This window comes from Suillus subalutaceus (genome assembly GCF_016647625.1).
Source record: "Suillus subalutaceus strain FC151 chromosome Unknown DFJ58scaffold_216, whole genome shotgun sequence".
NCBI classification, from domain to species: Eukaryota; Fungi; Basidiomycota; class Agaricomycetes; order Boletales; family Suillaceae; genus Suillus; species Suillus subalutaceus.
Window position 1 is genome coordinate 18,961 of NW_024540465.1, and position 21,299 is coordinate 40,259.

General features: G+C 47.9%; 8 protein-coding genes across 8 annotated transcripts; 6 read left to right on the forward strand and 2 right to left on the reverse strand.

Moving 5' to 3' along the window:
- Positions 1-228: 228 nt before the first annotated feature.
- Positions 229-2,189, forward strand: DFJ58DRAFT_735482 (uncharacterized protein; the record flags this gene model as incomplete). The annotated part of the gene is made up of 9 exons (XM_041386644.1): positions 229-253; positions 311-425; positions 476-652; positions 707-978; positions 1,048-1,300; positions 1,361-1,460; positions 1,515-1,583; positions 1,635-1,986; positions 2,038-2,189. 9 exons carry the CDS (start codon positions 229-231, stop codon positions 2,187-2,189), a joined length of 1,515 nt encoding a protein of 504 aa, XP_041236537.1.
- A 243-nt stretch (positions 2,190-2,432) lies between these two features.
- Positions 2,433-4,642, forward strand: DFJ58DRAFT_820410 (uncharacterized protein). Its single transcript, XM_041391962.1, has 7 exons — positions 2,433-2,524; positions 2,581-3,147; positions 3,195-3,236; positions 3,290-3,331; positions 3,389-3,451; positions 3,502-3,569; positions 3,621-4,642. Exons 2-7 carry the CDS (start codon positions 2,602-2,604, stop codon positions 4,450-4,452), a joined length of 1,593 nt encoding a protein of 530 aa, XP_041236538.1. The 5' UTR covers positions 2,433-2,524; positions 2,581-2,601; the 3' UTR covers positions 4,453-4,642.
- A 2,866-nt stretch (positions 4,643-7,508) lies between these two features.
- Positions 7,509-12,985, forward strand: DFJ58DRAFT_820415 (uncharacterized protein). The gene is made up of 14 exons (XM_041391963.1): positions 7,509-7,757; positions 7,821-7,917; positions 7,980-8,053; positions 8,106-8,289; positions 8,334-9,907; positions 9,954-9,994; positions 10,046-10,135; positions 10,188-10,391; positions 10,440-10,811; positions 10,859-11,034; positions 11,086-11,340; positions 11,397-12,369; positions 12,422-12,581; positions 12,634-12,985. The coding sequence occupies exons 1-14, from the start codon at positions 7,736-7,738 to the stop codon at positions 12,852-12,854; spliced, it is 4,443 nt and encodes a 1,480-aa protein (XP_041236539.1). The 5' UTR covers positions 7,509-7,735; the 3' UTR covers positions 12,855-12,985.
- Positions 12,986-14,379: 1,394 nt separating this feature from the next.
- DFJ58DRAFT_200148 (uncharacterized protein) lies at positions 14,380-15,421 on the forward strand. Its single transcript, XM_041379198.1, has 4 exons — positions 14,380-14,471; positions 14,520-14,619; positions 14,679-14,729; positions 14,785-15,421. Exons 1-4 carry the CDS (start codon positions 14,466-14,468, stop codon positions 15,195-15,197), a joined length of 570 nt encoding a protein of 189 aa, XP_041236540.1. The 5' UTR covers positions 14,380-14,465; the 3' UTR covers positions 15,198-15,421.
- Positions 15,016-16,598, reverse strand: DFJ58DRAFT_200146 (uncharacterized protein). Its single transcript, XM_041379197.1, has 7 exons — positions 16,315-16,598; positions 16,162-16,263; positions 16,066-16,111; positions 15,924-16,013; positions 15,737-15,871; positions 15,475-15,669; positions 15,016-15,421 (listed from the first exon to the last, which is right to left on the reverse strand). The coding sequence occupies exons 1-7, from the start codon at positions 16,491-16,493 to the stop codon at positions 15,221-15,223; spliced, it is 948 nt and encodes a 315-aa protein (XP_041236541.1). The 5' UTR covers positions 16,494-16,598; the 3' UTR covers positions 15,016-15,220.
- A 492-nt stretch (positions 16,599-17,090) lies between these two features.
- DFJ58DRAFT_719249 (uncharacterized protein) lies at positions 17,091-17,805 on the reverse strand (the record flags this gene model as incomplete). Its single annotated transcript, XM_041384592.1, has 3 exons — positions 17,091-17,450; positions 17,535-17,633; positions 17,692-17,805. The coding sequence occupies 3 exons, from the start codon at positions 17,803-17,805 to the stop codon at positions 17,091-17,093; spliced, it is 573 nt and encodes a 190-aa protein (XP_041236542.1).
- A 1,004-nt stretch (positions 17,806-18,809) lies between these two features.
- On the forward strand, positions 18,810-19,697 carry DFJ58DRAFT_820422 (uncharacterized protein). The gene is given in 6 exon segments (XM_041391964.1): positions 18,810-18,859; positions 18,912-18,965; positions 19,019-19,105; positions 19,184-19,215; positions 19,235-19,321; positions 19,375-19,697. The coding sequence occupies 6 exon segments, from the start codon at positions 18,829-18,831 to the stop codon at positions 19,573-19,575; spliced, it is 492 nt and encodes a 163-aa protein (XP_041236543.1). The 5' UTR covers positions 18,810-18,828; the 3' UTR covers positions 19,576-19,697.
- Positions 19,698-20,057: 360 nt separating this feature from the next.
- Positions 20,058-21,116, forward strand: DFJ58DRAFT_735488 (uncharacterized protein; the record flags this gene model as incomplete). The annotated part of the gene is made up of 5 exons (XM_041386645.1): positions 20,058-20,276; positions 20,325-20,401; positions 20,467-20,886; positions 20,938-21,001; positions 21,057-21,116. 5 exons carry the CDS (start codon positions 20,058-20,060, stop codon positions 21,114-21,116), a joined length of 840 nt encoding a protein of 279 aa, XP_041236544.1.
- Between the last annotated feature and the right edge of the window lie 183 nt (positions 21,117-21,299).

Below are 21,299 nucleotides of genomic sequence, written 5' to 3' on the forward strand. Positions count from 1 at the left end.
TATTCAGTGCTCCTATCTCTGACTCTGATTTGTGGGTATTCAGTGCGCCTATCTCTAACTCTTATTGAGGTGTTTGGCGCACCTTAGCGCACTCTTCTCTCATTGATGTTCAGTGCGCTCTTCTCTTATTGGTCTTCAGTACTCCTATTCAGCTGACTCTTATCTCTACCAGTACTCGCATTTGAGTTTTTAAACACTGGCTATATGGTGACCGCCACTTGTACTGCTATGCCTAACCAGAACAAGCCAACCCGTACGTATTTCTGTATGTGTAGTCTACAGGCTGACATAACTTAACTTATGATATCAGCGCCTCTTGAGGAGATCACTCCGCATATCCTTAGGTACTGGAAAGCTCGTCAAACTGACAAGAAGATTGTAGAGAATTTGCGGAACCACTATGATACATCTCGCTATGGACTAGGGTCAGTCAATTTCCGTTGATTAGTACTGCTTTCCTAATGTTTGTGGGAAGGATCACGAAGTTCAAAGAGATACGCAACGAAATGGGTCTTTTGCGTACCCGCAAGCAGAACCACTCCATTGATTCCATCCGCGAAGCTATGATCGAGCTCCGCCAGGCATACCCAAATGCTGGTGCGCGGGAAATGGTAATTTTGCTATTTCACGAAAAGGAAATGAACGTGTCGAGGTAACTCATTCAATTACCATTGTTCTGTAAGGGATCTGACTAGCTATCATATAGAAATCTGGTGATATCATACTGTGCCGCCTATGAAGCAGACCTTGTACGTCAACGCAAAGCTGGTCGCCTTAAGCGCAGGCGGTTCTGGGCTGCTGGCGTCAATGATATAATTGCCGTTGACCAGCACGATAAGTGGCTTCGATTCGGTCTTGGATTGCATACTGGGGTAGAGCCATTCTCCGGCCGTATAATGTGGATTCGGGTATGGCATTCGAACCGCAACCCTCAACTCATTCTCACATACTATCTCGATACCATCGAGAAACTGGGCCGTAAGTTTATTCAAATAACTATCTATTGCACTCTTTACTTATTCAAGTTGCCCTACCTGCGTATGACAGACATTCCGATGGTGACTCAGAGCGATCCTGGCACTGAAAACTACGGAATCGCCAATGCACATACCATGCTGCGCCAAATGTACGATCCAGCACTGCAAGGTACATTACAACACCGTTGGATGCGGTCAAAGAAGAATGTGAAACCGGAGATCACCTGGTCACAGTTACGGCGTCGGTTTACCCCTGGTTTCGAAACGCTTCTGGACGAAGGAGTGGAGAATGGCTGGTACGATAGTGACAACACCCTTCAGGTGTAAGTGACCTTCGCTCTAGTTCTCTGACAATTTAAGTTTGCTTACAGTTGCGCATTTAGCATGATCTTCCGTTGGGTCTTTATTCCATGGTTACAGTGCGAGCTCAACAGGTATCAGGACCGTGTTAACAACACCCTCAAGAGGCCAGATCGTAACAAGGTATTTCAATTAGTTTTCATTTACATTCATTTAGCACTTACAATCGCATTTTAGGTGCTGCCGCACGGCGTACCTAATCTAATATACGAGTCTGCAGAAGATTTTGGAGCTTTAGACTTCAAGGTATATTTATTTGAATGCGCATTGTAATTAACTGGCTTATCATTGTACTAGGTATCAGTCAATCAAGATGCTATTGACCACGTCCGCAATATCTATGTGAAACCCGACCATCCTGTCTTTGATTTGGTTCCCAAACCACTCAATGATCTTATTCAAGACTGTTATGATGATTTAGGCCGTCCTCCAGTCACTCGCCAGTCCGCATGGACAATTTACTTAGCTTTGTATCATTCTATTCAGCACGCTGCACAGACACCAGCCGTTGTCGATTCTCTTACAGATGTCATCACCAACTCGGACGAAGAGCCTTTGCCTCTCCTTGACAACCAAAAGGACCTGTTTTTTCATGGGGATACTGATAGTGCTTACTACATGGGTGGTATTCACGGCGGACATGGTCTCAGTATGTTTTTCTCAATTTGAATTAACTTTGTTTTAAATTATTGTACAACAGATGCATCCAATCATCGCCGGCTGGATGAACTGGCTGAACTGGATGAACCAGGTGCCGACTTACTCCCTACAGCTCCGATCATAGAAGAGGAGGGTTTGGTTATTACAGGATTCTCTGATGAGGAGGACAATGACGAAACATATGTTTGGTAGCTTACTGTAGAGTTCATTTTTTTGTGTTCTTGTTTTTGTGTTCTTGTTTTTGTCGTCCTTTGGACTATAGTAATATGGCGCTTGGCCACACATTGATTAAAAAATTTGAGTGGGCACAGGTGTACGGAGTCCCTGCATCACACCTGCCTAGTATGGGGTGTTGTCACGCTATGTAACGAGCGCGGCCGTCCTGTCTTCCATAAATAACTGTGACATTTCGACTGTCACAAAGCGCGTGCTAAACAGACGCCAATACCTTTGTACCACGCCGGCCACAGCTTCACCTACAACGTAGGCCAGCAGCCGTCCCAACAATAGCTTAATCACCAAACATAGTATGGACATGGGTCTCCTCTGGGGTTGGGATAATCTCCATTAACTATCATTCCAGCTGTCAGAATCCCACTCCATTATGAATCCACTGGCATTCGAACGTGCACCTGGTCCATCGCGGCGTAACAACGGTTTTCGTCGGCCAAATCCTACGTCAGGAGATGCACCATCTAGTTCAAGGACTGGTCAGCGACGCAAGAAATCACGCTCCCCGGACGCGTGGAATCCTCAGTCCCAATTTGCCACGCAAAGATCTGAGCCAGCTCAACCCGAAGGAGGAAAGAAAAAGAAATTGACAACTCCCCTACCCTTCGATAGCAGGCCCTTTCTTGCACCACTTGACGATGTCAATTTTGAGAGAGGTCGCAAACACAAGTCCAAATCACGCCAGCAAGGTCGCCAGGCAGTGGAGCACCCTGCTACCGCATCGGCTCTTGCCGCAGAGAACAAGCCCAGGAAAGATAGGTCCAAGTCGAGAGACTCGGCCTACAGACAGATTTCGAAAGCCTCGACATCTGACTCTGAGGGTGTCCAGGCGCTTGTGGACCTTCACCTCGAATACCAGGGTTCGTTCTCAGCCGCTGAATTTGCCAAGCTTAAGCGAGAAATTGAAACGTGGAAGAAAGTGGGTACATGCACATAACGACCTTCATCGTCTGACCAAGGACATAGGTAGCGAATGACAATAAGAAGACAATTAAGAAGCAGAATAAGGTTCGTGTATGCGCGCTTTCCTTTGGCATATTCGTTTACAGTGTGATACATAGATAATTGAAGAGCTTCGCCAGAAAGCAAGTGCAAGTGAGAAGGTCAGTGTAGCCACCACCTGTTAATCCATACACTTAATCGGGAGAACATTCATGCAGAAACTGAAGGAGACGGAAAGTCAAGTGAGCAAGGCACAAAGCAAGGTGAAGAAATCTGAAGATGTAAGTCTTTGTGCAACCGATACGCATAATGTTCTTGAACTTTTACTCAGGCCATCAAGAATGTCGAAACGAATGTTCAATGCCAAATTTGCATGGAGCTGTTACTCAAACCATATGCGTGAGTCTGCACTCCCTCGCATTAATTGGGAATCACTCATGATTCCTCTAGGTTGTCACCATGTGGCCATGTTCTTTGTGTTGCATGCCTGCAGGAGTGGTTCAAGAAAGCACCCCCCGGCGACGATGAAATGTACGACGACGACGATCCTGATTATCTACTTTTCCGAAAGAAGACTTGTCCGTGCTGTCGTGGTAACATTCGTAATCGGCCCATTCCCGTTTTCATCGTCAAATCCATTGCATCCGCGTTGTTTAAGGTTCGAGGAACATCTCCCAACACTTCATCGCCCACTGCTGGATCCCCTCCCGCTGACGCGGATCCATGGGAAGGTTTATTCCCGCCTGATGACGAAATAGAGGACTATGGGAGCGAGGATGATGATGACGATGACGAAGAAGACGACGATTGGCTCGATGAAGATGTCTTCAGTTACGGCACGGGCAGTGATGAAGACGCATATGGTGGCGACTACGTCTTACCTCAGTGGGAACCACCAGCAACCATTATCGACGAAGAGGACTATCTCTTCGACCATTTGGGCCACAATGACCTCAACGTCCTTCGGCGTGGTGCTACGCTTGCTATGCTCCATGAATATGACATGTACTATGTACATGATGAAGGACTTATCGCGCACGACGAACTCAACAACCGCATCTTCCTCGGGTGGAATATCTCCCTCAGTGCAGATGATGAAGATGGTTCGAGGTACATTGAATGGGTCACGCGGGACATGGACGAGCGCCCTGAGCGCTGGAGGATGGTAAATCTTGAAAATGGGAAGTACGAGGCTCATCGGCTCGTCCCAGAGGATGATGTGTGTGATTACAGTGACAGTGACTCTGAACACTACATGGCAGAGTCTGACGTTGACTTCTAATGCCGTTTACAGACTCGTACATAGATTTGTATCCCTGTGGATGTCCTGATCAGCTTGCGGATGTTTTCAACTGTCAATCGTATATACTATACCTGTGAAATTCCTTACAATATTGTACACTACATTTACCAGACAAGTCGTGACCACCGTGTCACTGGAACCGGCGCGGCAAGGGTCCAAGCAACGCGTGCAAACATCCATTGCACAACGACTCGGACATTTTCCAAGGTGCGAGTGTATGAACCAGCTGCCTATCAATTATCCTCAATGCATTGATCGTATCACCATTTATCCGCTGGTAAGTGGATCTGCTAACTCAAAGTTGAAAGGACCCATCATTACTGCTAAATACTAGCAACACTAATAGTCCACGATCTAGCCTGAGGCACAGATGGCCTCCTGGATGCCGGCAAACCAAAGCAGCCGGGCCCACTTAAGGCAGGTCGATCGTTACATGCGACTAGTGAATCTACCTGTCAACTTATATGCATTATTTTGAAAGAAATGTACCCTTTTTTGTTTGGCGTTCGACTCGGATGCACTGGAGTACAATGCTCGTCGAGCCTACTCTATACAAGTTCTTTCGAGAGTATGCTGCTTAACAACGGTACTGGCTTTGGATCCTCGGACGTGCTGGAAGGATGTTGGACTCCTCCGAGTCTCTGCGGTCACAGTGGTACCCGCGATCATCGATGACAGATAATCACTCAGCTCGATCACTTGTTTCAACGAAGACTACCTTCAAGTTGAAGGGACGAGGGAATGCAATGCCCCGATATGTTCTCCGAGACCAGGCAGAGTTTATTTCTTGAAACTGCCATGTTTGAGCACTTGCCAAGTTGCCACTGACCCTCTTAACTTATTAAGAACCTCTTGGATCTATTCGATAGTTCTTTCACCTGGCATCATGGTGTCAATATTGCTGAGTATGTCAAAACTGCTTCTGTCGTCTACCAACTCACTATGGTCCCGGTGGGCGCCATTCGCGTGGTCTTCGAGCTGAAGTTTTCTCCCGGACCTGCAACTCAAGATGCCAGAAACACTAGGACTCTCTGTTCCATTGCTGTGGTTGTTCATCTACAGTACTCGTCCTGTTTGGAGGCTGTTAGAGGGTATGACTTTGATTTGACCGATGGTATTGCAGCACCTGAGCTTGGCGACTTTCTCGAGACCATGTATTCTCCATCCTAATTTCAAGCCCCGGATGTCGACTTTGCTGATCGAGTAAGCGGGCACCGTGAGGCTGACTGTCATGTTTTTGTTTTTTAAATCAGGTTGATGACGCTCTCCTGTTGCAAGCAAGTATTTATTACCCGGACCTTTGAGGCTTTGACCGTGACTCATATGCCATGTGTGCGACCGTGCAAATGCAATATCTCCAGCAAAGCACCCAGGTGGCAGCCAGAAGAACGAGCCCGTGGATAGATGATGGACTTCAATTACTGCAGAATCACCCGGCGCAATTCATCACCGACTCCGCATCGCGGACAACCTGTGATTGCAAATTGCTTAACACGTTGGCCATTTGAATTCATGATGCTCGCGGAATGGCGACCAATAGCTGCTAATTCATGTGTGCCACAATGATCCTCATCATGATGTTACTACTGTCCCTTGATTATTTTCGCAGATAACAACTGGGTCTGTGTTCGTTGCTTGTCGTGAAGCTGTATCCAGCCAAAAATGATCATCGGCGGTTGAACCACAGAACAGTATGCGCGCCGTCACGTTGGTGCAGGGGCAGGACTACCAACATCACCGAATTCACCGACCCCCCTTATTAATTGGTTCGTCAGGTTTCATGTTCCAATTATTTTTTAAGGTTTACTATGTTGACGGACATATTCCCTTACGCGGCGATCGGAAAGATCTGTTATTGTTGAATCTTATTAAACGCGCTGTTCGCTAGGTTCGTACCAGGAACTGAGGATAAACCTCGAAACCCCAAGGCTAAACTCCTAGGGTACAACAATTTGAAACGTGAGCATCATAACCCAGAATGCACAACAGCCACTTGCTACTATTGATCTATAATGGCTGGCAACCACGAACTGGCAATATGTATGTAATTGATCAGTCAACATCATTTTTCCGCCGAAATCTTAAGCTCGAACCATCCGTTTTTTGTGTTAAGCTCGGGCTCTCACTTTCGGCATCCAAAAGGCAGCTGGTTCCTTACAAAACATCTGACCACCAGTGAGCCTACATAAATCTACATCTCGGAGTCATCGTTGCCTATCTCATGCAGGATTACTAGCAACACCCTCCTTGAATGGCGTCCGCAGGGGGGGGAATCATTATAGTTGTGACCTTTCCTCTTTTTGGTGTTCACGACGCGCCGTAATGGCGGCAACAGCGTGATTACCGTTGATCTTGAAGCTTGAGGACTGCGAAACTTCGTATAGGAAGTTCCTGACGTTCACACCGGTCAAGTCAAAGGTGAAGGTAAATCTTGGCTGTGATTACATTGTAGTATGCTTGCTATGCAGTCTAAGATTTACTAGAATTTACTGCATCTAAGTAAGCGGTAAGATGATCGCCGCCGAGAGAGAAGTACATCTTTGTATGCACGTTTCCAGATGCAGTCGCCCTAGAAGTCTCCATTGTAATTAAATGTGCCTTGAATAATGCAGTGCTTTGTCGTTGATAGCAAGCTTAGTTTCTCTCGATGCGCATGTACACAGCACACAGGCTATGTGTATATCTTTTTTGAAGAAACCGTTTGACTGATGCGATGTCGTCGGTTGATGAGTCTTGACCACGGCTCACTGGCATAGTACCTCGGAGCAATTAATCTCTATAACCTCCGAGTCGGCAAAATACAAGTACTTTTGATGTTTGGGCTATTCATTCATGAATAAAATAAGGAGCTACGCAGCAGGCCAATCTCGGGCCAATCCAAGTTGAATCCAAGGCCTGTCCAGTACTCCGGATAAAAAATGCGTAGGCGGGCGTGTTGTATTATGCATAGAATTCTCAGCCACAATATTACGCTTTCAAATCACTCCCCACATGGTGTTATTCGGCCACGCCGAAGCTTAGTTTTGACTGGTAAAGTGACCTGCCAGTATTAGTGCATTTCTTTATACTCTCCGTTCTTACTATCAGTCACTGTCGGCATCATCTTTCGAGTGCTTGACATCCACATAACACCAAAAGGCCTGTGGAGTCTTCAAAAGATTCCAGAAATCAGTCTTTTTGCATTGATACAACCTATCCCTGACGCTCGCGGAGCCGCCCAGAGTTGGAACAGAGTTCGGGTCTGTCAACACGAGTCATACGCATGCAGGAGGCAGAGGAGCAAGGTATACTGCATTTATTGTGTAGTTGGATCACTTTTAAGCTAGGGCTAACTTTTCACCTCTTAGACACATGTCGAATCTGCAGTGCGCCTAGCGACTCGGATCAGCCGCTCTTTTATCCCTGTAAATGCTCTGGCACCATACGGTATATACATCAAGATTGGTCAGTAGACTTCAAAAGAATGACAGTATCATCGTATAATCTTACTCACCCCTTCTATCTAGTTTGACTACATGGTTATCACACAGCAAGAAGAAGACTTGCGATGTCTGCAAACATCCATACTCATTTACAAAAGGTGAATGAAGCTTCGTTCGATGTGTGGAACTGACTTACACTCTTTCCCTTAGTCTATGCAGCTGATATGCCCTCCACGCTTCCACCACTTCTCCTGTTCCGCCGCTTAGCTCAGCAGGCTTTGTTTGCCGTCCTTTTCGGTCTGCGGGCCATTATGGTCGGAACCGTCTGGCTTGCCGTGCTACCGTGGATCACCATTTGGACATGGAGAGTTTATTTCACGATGGGCGAGTCAACGTGAGTTACATAACTTTTGTGCGACCCCAACTCACACCGTGTAGTGCATGGTGGATAAGTGGTCGTGGTCGACCATATGCTGATTTCTTTGGGATGAACGGTCCCACTACTTCTTCGAATGGCTCCTTTACTGGTCTCGGACTTCCTTCCAACGCCACACTATATCAACGGGTTTCCAATCGCCCATTCTGGTCGATGCTATCTGCTGACATTTTCGCCGGACAAATAATTGCCTCCCTTATTGTTTTAATATTCGTTGCAATATTTCTTCTTAGGGAATGGATTTCGCAGAATGCTCGGCCAGGGGTATTTGAGGATGAGGACGGCGGCGCAATACATCCTGCCCCTCAACCTGGTGACCCCCCCGCAGCTGCAGTAGAAGAGCCTGCCAACGTACATATTCCAGATGAGAATGGTTTTGCTCGTAATGGCCTTCGTGAAGCAGCTCTCGATGCCCGACGTCAAGGGAGAGCCATACGCGCTCGTCAAGGTGCCGGTATCGCCCAAAGGCAAGGTCTACGCCAGCGTGACCCATTCGAGATAGACCGACATCAGGCTCTTCGAAATCGTCCTCTTGACAGACTTCCCTTTCCTCTTGAGTCAGCCCCTCAACTTCCCCAAGTTCCCCGAGAGCAGCCACCGCCGTATGAACCAGACCATCAGCCTCGGAAAGGAAAGGGCAGGGCGGAAGAAGCTGACGACACCGAAGAAGGGTCCTCAGACCTTCATTCCCAACGCCGTATCCGCAGGAGGATTCACACCGAGGAAGACGAGAGTATGTCTCATGAGACGGCTGATAGTCAAGACGGTCAACCCTCCACTTCGCTCAATGGAGGGGAGGCATTGACATTCCCCTTTACCTTCAGGGCTTCTAGCTCCATCAGCTCGAATTTTCCAGAACCCTCTAGCAGTAGTGATTCCGTCGTTGGTCCATCAACCTTCAATGAGAAGTATCCCTGGGATGCAGACTTCCACATTGACTCGCAACCAACTTCTTCGTCTGTTTCCCCTCCAACGACGCCTGCACTTTATGTCAATATTGGTACTCCGCTACGACGACCTCCCATGGCAAGCTCCACTGTTTTCGCGGAGGGCGCGACACCTAACAAGCTTCAGCCAAGTCCAGCGCTGCCGCTATCTTCACCGAGTCTCGCAATGTATCTCGCGCCAGAAGAGCTGGAAGCTGGACCGTCATCATCTGGACCATCGGGGTACTTTGACGGCGGCGAGCGCTCGAAAGAGGAACTCGAAGAAGAATTGGAAAGCTTCTTCCGTGATCCGGAGTCAGCTAGCCCCGACTTACCTCTTCCATCTGACGCGCAGGATCAAACCGCTGTTGCCACCATACCAGACACGCTCCTCGAAGAGAATGACGAGGAAGACGACGATGAGGGGGAGGACGATGATATTCCTGTACAAGCACCTGCAGCCGAGGTTGATCGGGTGCTGGATGATGAGGACGACGATGAGGACGAGGACGGCGACGGCGATGATTTGATCAACCCTCGTGACGAGAACGTCGGTGCCCCTCCTCAAATTCAAGTTGTACTCAACCAGCCTGGTGACATGGATGATCTAGAGCCAGGGGTCGAGGATGATTTGGACGGAGCTATGGAAGGTCTGACCAGTTTCCTTATTGCATGAAATATACTGATATTCTGCAGCGATTGGATTGAGGGGACCTATCCTCGGGGTCTTTCAAAACGTTCGTCTCGAATTTTGATCAATGTCTCGTTACCTAACGGATAGAATACAGGCGGTCCTTATGGTCTTCGTCCTTGACACCGCGATTGGCTTCGGTGTATGGCTTCCATTTACCTTTGGAAAGACAACCGCTCTATTATCGGTAGGAGGTACTGGAGGTTAGTGGTCAACAGGAGCTTATCCATTTTATTCAGCTCGATCCTCCACGGGCACTGTATATTCTGGATCTCCCAATTCGAGCTATGAGAGTCATTACAGATCCCATTGTGGATTTTGTCACAGTCATTCTTGGCCTCTTTGTCTTCCCTAGCCTGTATTGGTCCATTCGCCTGGTTTTGAACATTCTACTCCTCTTCGCTAGACAGCAAGTCAGCTCTGACGACATTATCGAGTGGACGGTAATTGAATTGTGTTCATTGAAAGAATTCTCTCATTTATGTTTGCAGATAATGAAGATCACAACCATGTGGGAGAATGTTGTCGCATCCTTGCAAGCACCCTCGTCTTCCCCTACCACTTCGTTGTCACAGCGTCTCGAAAGCTTCTTGGAAAGTGACTCAGTAATCGCACGGTACTCGGAACCATATTTTGCGACTCTGGGCCGCGAGGTTCGATCTGCCTCCGAGCAATTGCAGACTTCGTGGGTCAACCTGACCATGGGGCAAGGGACCCGCGAAAAGGTATTCGCTATTCTACTGGGCTACGGCGTAGTTGGTGTCCTTCTTGCTATTTACCTAAATGTGTTCACTGTTGGCAACGCAAGAAGTGCGGGACGAGCTATCCGGAGTGCAGTACGGCAGCAGCTCCTGGTGGTGAAAGTAATGTCTCCTTCAGTGCGATTTTGATCCATGCTTATCTTCCACAGGTGGCCATGTTCATTGTTATCGAGCTTGTGATATTTCCCTTGGGATGTGGTATCATGCTCGACATCTGTACAGTTTGGGTCTTTCCTGAAGCCTCCCTTGAGTCACGTGCTGCCTTCTTTACTCAAGCCCCATTGACGGCGATGTTCTATCACTGGGTTGCGGGAACTATGTTTATGTGAGTGAATAAAATGGCCTCAGTGGATTTGGTAAACTAACTTTTCTTTAGGTACCAGTTTGCTATTCTCTTGGCTGGATGTCGAAATATCATGCGCCCTGGAGCCATGTGGTTTATTAAGGATCCTCAAGATCAAAACTTCCACCCCATCCGTGACATCCTGGATAGGCCTACATTCACTCAGTTCCGCAAACTCCTCATTAGCGCTTTTATGTACGCCATGGTGGTCGCGTGTGGAGTGGCAACTCTTGCTGTGCTACTTTTCGTTGGTAACAGGTCGATTTTTCCTCTTCGGTGGAAGACGCGGTGAGATATTTACCTAAGCAAGTGATCTTGAACTTTTTCCTGACATTGCCATCCAGCGAACCGATTTCCACTGTCCCCGTAGATCTCATTTTCCTACAGTATGCTTTGCCATACACGATGCGTTACCTCAGGCCCAGGAGATTTTTCCATCGGTGGGCCGTCCGTATCTGGAAGCTAGTAGCAGGAAGGTTGCGTCTGACGTCTTACATGTTTGGCGAACGCCACTCGGACGAGGAATTCACGGCACAGTTTGACAGTTGGATCCCTTTCCTCCGCAGGTCATTGAGCGACATAGAGGCTGCTAGCAAAACATCCGATGGAACCTTCCGTCGTGTGCCCGCAAGCGACAACATCGCACTCCCGAAGGATATGCGTGCCACTGCTGAAGTGCTGGAGGACGGCACTCCCGCCAATCCTGTTGCAGAAGAGCTCGTAGCAGCACAAGATGCAGAAGCTGCAAAGGCCAAGCGTGATATCAAGAACGATTATCTCGTTGTATACTTCCCACCCAACTTCCGATTGAGAATCTTCGGTTTCATTGCCTCTGTCTGGGTCATCGTTGCGGTGTTGGCTGCCATCTTTATTGCAGTACCCATGCAACTCGGTCGTCACTTCTTCTGTCTGTTCACATCGAAAGAGCTACATGATGGCTACTCCTTCCTCGCAGGGCTCTACCTTCTTTGGGCTTGCTATCTCGTGGTCAAAACTGTGGAACGTATGGACAAACGCAGACAACGAAGAGGTGGTGATGGGCCAAGAGCTGAGTTCGCAGTCTTCTTCGTGAAGCGGAGCCTCCTTTGGCTATCCAAAATTGCCTACATGGGGATATTTTTGGGCATCATCATCCCCATTCTCTTCGCACTCGTCATCGATATGTACATCGTCATGCCTGTTCGTCTGACTCTTAACCCAACGCTGGTTATTCACATCCGTATTGTTGACATGTGGGCCCTCGGTCTTGTGTATGGCAAGATCTTCATGCGCATCAACCGGCGGCCTCAATTCGATGTTGGGCGTGGAGTGGTTACGGTTAGTCAAAGTTGGTTACTGGCAGGGTGGGCCTACTAACTGATCGCTATAGATCATCAACAACGGCTGGACTCATCCAGACCCCAAACAGGCAACAAAGGAAGTAATCATTCCGCTCGTTGTTGGGTTGCTCGGTATGCTAGTCCTCCCTGCTGCCGCAGTGTGGGGCCTACGAGAATTCTTCGATCTGCCCTTAAGTTCTAAATTTATGTGTAAGTTGTTGTATTCCAATTACGCCGCAAGTATCTTACTCGCTTTCTACAGTTATGCACGCATATCCAGGCATGTTCGCCGTAGTAGGCTTCTATCGGGCATCAGTGGCCACGTTGAGGTTGTTATCCTCCTGGTCACAGGCAATTAGGGATAAAGAGTTCTTGGTGGAGATGCGATTACAAAATCTCGAGCCTGTTGTGGCAAGCGAAATGAATGCACAAAAAGAAGAGGCGGAAGGTGAAGGGACCTTAGTCTATTATCGGAGGGCGTAGACATTATGGCCTGATGTATAACAATATATTTTTTTTTTCACGTTGACCGGTCGAATCGGACGGGTACGTGAATACGTGGATGCCCGTGGACGGCAGCCAGAAGGCAGGGGAGACAGGGGTCCGAATTTAGATTAACAGACAAGGTTAGACTTTAAAGCTTATACATACTTTTCGGGACCTTCCAGGCCGATACAAAGTGCGTGTGATTAGTGAGTAATCTACTCACGGTGACGTGGGATTAAGAGATCATCGATGATCCAGTAACGAGAAGGAACACGTAGTTGTGTAGATGCGCGGAGCGGCGTCGATGTGGTGCCCACGCACCCAAGGATTGAGACCGAGCGGCAATGTCGATTAAGGAAGTAGTGCCAACCCCGTCTGGATCCCGGATCAACTGACAGCAAACGCCCGAAACATAACGTGTCCACTTCGCAAAGATTCCGAAAGATATAATTTTTTATTCCATGGCGACCAGAGGGGTAAGCTATATTATGACGAGTTTCCGCAAAGGCCCTCCCGTCGAATAAGTGACCTTAATATGACACTGGCTTTATGCTGAGAACGTTTTTGAGAAGTCACAACGCTCCGTCAGTATTTGTTTCAACTATCATAGCACGGCCTTTGGCCCCCCTCTCACGGCCTTCGATTTAAGTTTGTCCTGATATATCGTGTTTCGCGTGGGCGTCGAATTCCAACCTGTCCAGACCCTCCTGCATCTGCTCAGCGGCGGGGGTACGTTACCTCAGATCGCATCGGATGTGAAAACATCTCGGAAACTTGCAGATTTTCTTGGAAACGTCACGGAGTGCATTTGACATGCGAAGGGCGGTTCTAATAAGACTTTAGTAACGTAGCACTTATCTTGAATCATGAGCAACTTTTACAAGCTGGTGGGCTGAAGTCCAAGCTTGTTTCATAGTTGGTGAAGTGAGTATTCTTGATTTAAACAAATACTCCACTCCCGTGAAAGAAATATTCGCTAATATTATTTCACCCCGCGGCCAATCGATAATTGTTTTGGAGGGCCCTATAGCTAGCAAAACCTATCGACTCTTATCAGATATCAAGGTAATAATAATTAAAAAGTCTACCCATAATATATGGGCGCAGGCTTGGCATAAACGGCGAGCCATCGAACGGTCTCAAGCTTAGGAGGAGCGTCTATCAGCCGGCATCTGTATAAAGGTTCACAAAAGCTTAACTTAATAACGCCAACTTTGTAGAAGTCGGTGTACGGAACGATGACAACGAACTAATTTATGACAACCATTAGTGTGATTATCATAGTGGGTGGTGCAGTCCTGTAGATCAGGCCTGTTCGTGTGATCAGGGGGCTTGGCATGTAGCACGGAGTCCATGGCGGAGAGCGAGGACTTGCTCACATTTAGTCAGCCCTTGACGGAGGTTGTACACAGTACGTTTGCGGTGTCTCATAGTATCATACTGGTTACGAACGGAAGTGGAAGGTGGTATTTACTTCAAACTCCGCGAGTTTTCCGCCGCACAGCCACACACTTCTTTCATGCGGCAGAAGGCGCAGTGTTAAAATACTCGCGAGCGCGTGAACATTTGAACTCGGACTCACAGGCTACATCATCACGGGCTGGAGAGATGACTGTCAGTTATTCTAATGCTGAACCATTCTACAAACTGAGCTGGATGTAGGACTTGACATTTTGTTACATTCACATGACTGAGCATGATCTGAAAGTGCTCGATACCATCGACAGTCCAGAATATATCTCTGGCGAATTATCAGATGACGGTAGGACAAACCACTTCTAAGAATCTGAACACTTGATAGAAAACGCGCAAATCGAATAGAACTTGACATACCAGCACACATGATTCCACCGAATCCCGACGATTCTGACAGTTCGCGGTGACACTTTTGCTGATAGGCTCCCTCTGGCTGATCCCCATTTGATAGTACTGCCGTCTCAGGTGCATCCTTCATATCCCTACGGGAATCCGACAAATATCAAGCATCCAGCCTCAAGACCGAGACCACCATATGACCCAACTTCTCGGGCGCTATTCGAGGATATGGGCTATGGCGGAGGGGGCGTCAATGGCTCTTTACGCTGGAGAGACCTTGCTTTGGACCGACTATTACCCGTCAACGAAGAGAAAGAAGAGATGAAGAGAGCAGCCGAGGCAAGAAAGATGGCCAATGGTGCCACGAGCCAACCACAGCAGCAGCAGCAGCAGCAACCGCCACCTCAAGCAGGAACTGGTGATCAAACTATCGACGAAGAAGACGAGGAGGAAGAAGACAGTGCAGAGCATGATGAGAACGATGTGGACGAAGACAATGTGGAAGATGAGGATGATGATATGTAACTACGGAACTACAGAGACACTGCTCAACCTCTAAGACTCATCGCAGCGACGAGTGCATCGCCTGTATCACTTAATAACAAATTTTTGGCATCCCCTTCTTGTTCGATGACCCACTCGTAGGCTTCCAGCAAAAGCATATCCGTCAAAGGAACGAAATGGTCCGCGAAGACACGGATGATGTTACTAACACGCGAGATTGCAGCGCGTGTAGCATTGTCAATGTCCTAAAAATTAAGTGAGCATCTACTATGCTCCGTGCTAATAATATTTCACCTACATCGTTTTGGTTCGAATACACCGCTTCAGCATCAAAACCCTCTTCTCCTTGGTCACTGTCTTTCACTTGTTTGCTAACCCATATGTAGCCGTTTAACCCTAGGATAAGATCGACACCGCATGGCAAAGATATAAAGTGGGACTTTAATCGCCGAACCAATATTGGGGGCACTGTCACCAGTTGGCCGTTCCGCAGCTGTTACGAAGGCCGCTCAGAATGAAGCCCTTGCCCAGGGGAATGGAATTGACCATGCGGTACTCACCTTGCCGTACTTCAATGACCGCGTGTGTAATGACATGGCGCCATCTGAAAAAAATGCCTGTACTTCCGCAACAAGAAGATCCCCTTCCTCGAAGAAATTTCGCATTTGGAGTTCATCGCTCTCCAATTTCCGACGCTAGCATGAAACGGGTTACAAAGACGATCATTGTTGCGAGGGAGAAACTGACTTGTACCCCTCCGGGTAGATTCACTGACGAAAGCATCAAGACGGCATCCTGCCGCGAATTTGCATCTACTTTCCATCTTCGAGGTTGAACCTATATATCAAACCTTTAATGGAACACTCAAACCCTAGCATGAGGTACATACCTCTGTTATGCGCCCAACGACAAGATCTCCCACCTCTGGATTGTATCTTGATCGAGAATAAACTGCGGAGTACCAGCGAATTTGAAAACCACTTACCTGGTACGAATCGCACGAACGGTCACGAGTTTGTTCACCCGCTCTACGGTCCCCACAACGGAAGCAATGACATCCTCTTTGTCGACATATGTTCCATGCCCACTGGAGATGTCCGTTCAGACACTAAAATATCACTTTCCACAAACTACTTACCGCATGAATGCTTGGGAAGATGTGATGGTTTCCCCCGGGCAAGTCAGCCTCGGCTCAGAACCTGAAAAATCGTCGTCATCTACATCCATAAGATCCTCAACATCTGGATGATGTCGCGTTGATCGATTATAAGTGGAATTGGTAGGTTGTGGTGATGAAAATGATATGAAGGATAACATTTGAGTGATTTTAGGGCTGCGAGTCCTTCAAGTTGATCGCTAGGAGCCTAGGAACGCAAATTAGTGATCGCCCATGGTTACACACATATACGTTGCGTAGCGCACAGCACGTGGGAATGTCTACAGTATCAAGATTCTGACATAACCCTTGCCTTCTTTCTCGAGCAACCTTACAACTTGGCAATGCTTGGTCCTTCTTATTAAGCAACGTGGTAGGGTTGCCAGTGCCTTCAAAGTGCTTAGTACGGTGATCATTATATATGACGGTTCATCGAAAATTTCTGCCCACGTCGACATCACTCCATGCAACCTCTTTCGGGCGATTTTGCACGGCCAATTGCATGCGAGTAACAACCCATCTATTTTATGGAGAGATACAATTAGAGACAGGCAGGCACTAGTAGTAATATAACAAAACAAAGGACTATGAAAGCTACAGATATCGGAACAAAACGACAAACGATATATATGTGCAATAATATATGACAACGAGCTACAATGTTGCAGCGGAAAGGTCAGATAAACTTGCCCTTTCCCCGGATGATGTGACTTATATTCTACTTTTTAAGCACATTAACAACAGAACGCGTTATGCGTTTACTTATAGGCCAAAAAATAAGCCGAGAGAGCGGGAAGATCATTTGACCCTGCATCAGAGTAGCCCTGGCGCCGAGATCCGTTGAACTTCAGGACGACAACTGTGCCGCACCAAGCTTTCGCAGCGGCACCGGACGTAATGTGGTAGATGGCACGGTTAATGGGTGCGCAACGCGACAGCGCGGTTGGGGAGTACCACAGATGAAGGGGAAATCTGAGCGGCTCTCCATTGAGGCCTTGGGTCAAGACAATGCTTTCCGCTTGGCCGTCCGGAAAATGTCCATTGACAAGAGGTTGAGGGCACATGCCCTGCGACGGAACCTGGGATGGACGGCACTTGACCGTAATGATTCTTGGGCGCTCTGCAAGTGATGAGTATGCCGTTATAATATAAAAACGCGTCGGGATTCACCTTCTTCGGGAGAGAAGAGGATGGCAGAAAACCATAATCACTTGCTGCTCAGCAGGCGGTGGAGTGGCAATAATATTATAATTTTGGGCATGAGTTGCCGGAACACATTCCTTTCGATGGCGTGGCCAATCCTGGATGTCGTCATTAATAAGTCGCGTATCCATCACGCGACTGTCGTTAAAGACTTACGCTTTGAAGGTGTTCGGGAGTGCAATACCATGCAGATTGGCAGCGGCTGCACCACATTGAAGTGGGCCTGCAGCACACTGTACAAGGGTGGTTAATGAGAGGAACAGGGTTCATTTTTGGATGGGCCCGAAGTTTGGGAGATTAAGATGAGTCCGTAGAAGGTCAGATGAAAAGTGGCTAGTTAGGAAGCTTATGGCGAGTCCGTCGAGCTTAAATATGGCTGGAGCGCGCTTAGGTTTCAAGGTTTAGCTAGGTCGACAGGTACCCTTCACAAGGGTTTTCGCGTGAGAGAGGTGAAGCCCACATGAAGACCGTTGAGTTGTTCGGGATCTGAGTTTGAGGATCGGAGATCTGTGAGGCGATGCTTCAGGCACTAGTACTGCCAGTTGATCAGCCAGCTTTCAAGTGGCGCACGTTATGTACCTACGCTTTGTATCCACGGTAAAGCTGAGTGAGCTAATCGGGATCAAAAGATGACGTTGTGGCCAATCGTATGCTTTAGCACGTCGTAAGGTGACCCGTCTGAGGTGAGACTCTTGAGGAAACTTGAATACGGAAGACAAACGCCGAAAAAAAAAAGCTTAACATCCCTTGGAAGGGGGGATAAACGTTGGGAGAGCATAAATTTAAAGGCGAAAATAAAAATGATGGCACAAAGCATAGCAGGGCATAGCATGTCATCCAAGTTAATTCTCTGGAAATTCAATCCTCCGTAAGATTGCTCACGAGTTTTCTATTGAGCTTGCGCATCCGATACTCGGAGTACTTCGGGCATAGTGTCCTGCAAATTTTCATGTCTGTGTGGGAGCGCATGCCAATCGTACAACCTGAACTGTAATACTGTCGTTGCTGACTTACGTGAGTTGACCATTGAATCAGAATCTAATTCTAACTTCAACAGTCTCCATGAACCTCGTAGCCTAGGACAAACCGTGACTGTTCATCAATGACTGGCCGCTTGTATTGCACGGGCGCTTGTTTTGAGATGACAGCAAAGTCACGTCGAAGTCACTTGACAACACCACTGTAGTCCTGCAGCCGACAGGGACGATCTGGTCATGTTGTATGCCGGTCTGCCGCCATGACCTGCCTTGTCACATTAGTCACACGTCACACTAACCGCATCCAACAACCACCATGTCCGACGATGAAATGAATATCGACGAAGGTACTTGTATCACGAGTTCATGGTTTAAGATCGTGTTTTAACTCAGGATAAGTCGCTAGCGGCGGCGCTGTGAGGCGGAGAGGCAGGGGTTTCCAAAATACGGCAGGTAATCACTATTCAAACCCGCGTTTCACCTATGTCCAACTAAAAATGCGATAGGCGGAAACGATGGTACAGTCACCGCAGAGCCCACTTATGACAGGGTTGAATCTTCTCATGTCAAGGACGACACAAGAGCCGCGCGATGTAAGTATGTCTTGGCTTATTCCACCGCATCGGGCTTACGAATAATCCTTTACCATATTCCACACTCTCTTTGCACAGCCGTTGAAGGTTGGATTGTCTTGGTCACCAATGTACACGAAGAGGCAACAGAGGAAGATTGTCACGGACAAGTTTGCAGAGTTCGGAGAGATAAAAAACCTCCATTTGAACTTGGACCGGCGCACAGGTTATGTCAAGGTCCGTCCACCGCATCGAGGGAACAAGAAATTTTTCCATTCATTCAATTACAGGGCTATGCACTCGTGGAATACGAGACCATGGCTGAGGCTCAGGCTGCTATCGATGGCGCGTCGGGAACGTCATTACTAGAACAAGCGGTCCAATGCGACTACGCGTTCGTTCGGCCCCCTCCATCGGGCCCGAAAAAAGGCAGAGGAGGTCGGGAAGGACGCGGTCGGAGTGCTAGTCCATCACGCAGACAAAGAGACTGAGGTTATTCCCTTGGATCTGCGATGTCTGACTGTATTCAGCTTTGTTTAATGTAATTTGATGAATCCTGTTCTCCCGCAATTACATCTATTCACCGATGCGACGCGACGGCGCGCTCATAAAAGGTCCCGGCGAGACTTTGTCAGACCTGCATATCGTCATAGATAAATAATGTGTTGGGTGAGTGGAGCCGCAGTCGGACAGTGTATAACTTAAAGCTGTTGCCATTTGGAGCACCTTGAAACGCATGCATGAGCATGGATGCACGGCGCGGTTTGGCTGCATATACCTCCCTGCAGGTAATACAATACTGCCAGATTACACACTGCAGACTGCAGTCAACACCAGGGGTTTGCCGAGTACCTTTGTTTACCTTTGTTCCAATCGATTACATAACGCCCGCGCCACCAAGTTTCTTGTGCAGCATTGAACTGAGTCTCGAATCGAACTTGCTCCAATTACTACTCCACACAAGCAGTCTGATATGCCTCGAGCGACAGATGCAATGACTTCTGACTCGGATGCGGACATGTCGCGCGCGAAACAGAAGAAGGAGTACTCATCCAAGAAGAATCGCGTATCCTCTTCAGAGCCCGACCTCGCGTCAGAGAATGAAGAGGCAACTGGAGAGGAGGGCGACGAGCAGGAGGAGGAATATGAGATTGAGGAGGTCATGGAATCCCAAAAAGGTTATTTTGGTGATGTACGTTCATCATCGTGTTTTAACAAGGGGAATGTTGACGCGTCTTAGGGCAAATTTGGCTATTTCGTGAAATGGAAAGGCTACCCCTCTGAGGACAACAGCTGGGTGCACGAGGATGATGCAGCGTATTTGATTTCTCCTTGCATAAATTGACTCAAACAAACTCGAAATCTATTTTAGCAATGCGCAGGACCTCATCAATAAGTATTGGGAAAAACAAGCGCAAAGCCAGCAAGGGTGGTCCCCGCAAGTCCACAGATACTGGCAGACCTAAAACCGGCCGTAAATCCACCATTGTAGAGGAGACTCGAGAGCCCACGCTCTCCGCAAAGAAACGTAGTAGGCCGAAGAAAGCAGACCAGGAGGAGCAGTCGGAGAAGGAGCAGGAAGCCAGCAGCGAGGACGACGATGCTAGAGCAAAGAAAAAACCACGTAAGAGCCAAGGGGCTTCTGCGAAAAAGGTCACGAAACAGCTGGCTGAAGATGAAGAGGTGGTCACTTTCGGTAGTATGAAGAAGCACATGACTATTGCAAGTTGGGAGAACCTTGTTGAAACCATCGATACAATCGAACGCGGAGACGAGGGTGACCTCTATGTGTACTTCAAAATGTCCGTGGATTTGTCCTATTTTAGATTCCTGGATACTAAACATATCTGCAGAAAGCACAGCGATGTCCGAATGCGGGAAGTTTCCCGACTTTGTGCTCAAAAGTTCCCTCAGAAGGTGTGCTGTGAAAACCTGGCTTCTGGACAACATATTACTGACTCGACCTGCCAAGCTCATCAAGTTCTACGAGTCCAATCTACGATGGAGGATCGACGGCGAAGATGCAAATTAACGCCGTACGACACAGCGGCATCCAATTGGAGTTTCTTATTTTGTTTTGCTCATTGCTTTATCTCGTTTCATACATACCAAACATGAGACTGAACTTGTTAATCGTGTTTTACTTCAGGTTCACATGTCCAAAATTAATGGGATATACGTTATGCATTTCCAGGACACTCAGGCTCTCGGCGAC

Bases quoted from the DNA above. Each gene is read 5' to 3' on its own strand.
- DFJ58DRAFT_820410 (XM_041391962.1), top strand. From the start codon at position 2,602: ATGAATCCACTGGCATTCGAACGTGCACCTGGTCCATCGCGGCGTAAC. The intron at 3,332-3,388 runs GTCAGTGTAGCC...ACATTCATGCAG, and splicing joins AAGCAAGTGCAAGTGAGAAG to AAACTGAAGGAGACGGAAAG. The intron at 3,452-3,501 runs GTAAGTCTTTGT...ACTTTTACTCAG, and splicing joins AGGTGAAGAAATCTGAAGAT to GCCATCAAGAATGTCGAAAC.
- DFJ58DRAFT_820415 (XM_041391963.1), top strand. From the start codon at position 7,736: ATGCAGGAGGCAGAGGAGCAAG. The intron at 10,136-10,187 runs GTAGGAGGTACT...CATTTTATTCAG, and splicing joins AGACAACCGCTCTATTATCG to CTCGATCCTCCACGGGCACT. The intron at 10,812-10,858 runs GTAATGTCTCCT...TATCTTCCACAG, and splicing joins AGCAGCTCCTGGTGGTGAAA to GTGGCCATGTTCATTGTTAT.
- DFJ58DRAFT_200148 (XM_041379198.1), top strand. The intron at 14,620-14,678 runs GTAGGACAAACC...CAAATCGAATAG, and splicing joins TGGCGAATTATCAGATGACG to AACTTGACATACCAGCACAC. The intron at 14,730-14,784 runs GTTCGCGGTGAC...CCCATTTGATAG, and splicing joins GAATCCCGACGATTCTGACA to TACTGCCGTCTCAGGTGCAT.
- DFJ58DRAFT_200146 (XM_041379197.1), bottom strand. From the start codon at position 16,493: ATGTTATCCTTCATATCATTTTCATCACCACAACCTACCAATTCCACT. The intron at 16,264-16,314 runs GTAAGTAGTTTG...GGACATCTCCAG, and splicing joins TCTTCCCAAGCATTCATGCG to TGGGCATGGAACATATGTCG. The intron at 15,422-15,474 runs GTAGGTGAAATA...CTTAATTTTTAG, and splicing joins TGTATTCGAACCAAAACGAT to GACATTGACAATGCTACACG.
- DFJ58DRAFT_820422 (XM_041391964.1), top strand. From the start codon at position 18,829: ATGTCCGACGATGAAATGAATATCGACGAAG. The intron at 19,106-19,183 runs GTAAGTATGTCT...CTCTTTGCACAG, and splicing joins CGACACAAGAGCCGCGCGAT to CCGTTGAAGGTTGGATTGTC. The intron at 19,322-19,374 runs GTCCGTCCACCG...ATTCAATTACAG, and splicing joins GGCGCACAGGTTATGTCAAG to GGCTATGCACTCGTGGAATA.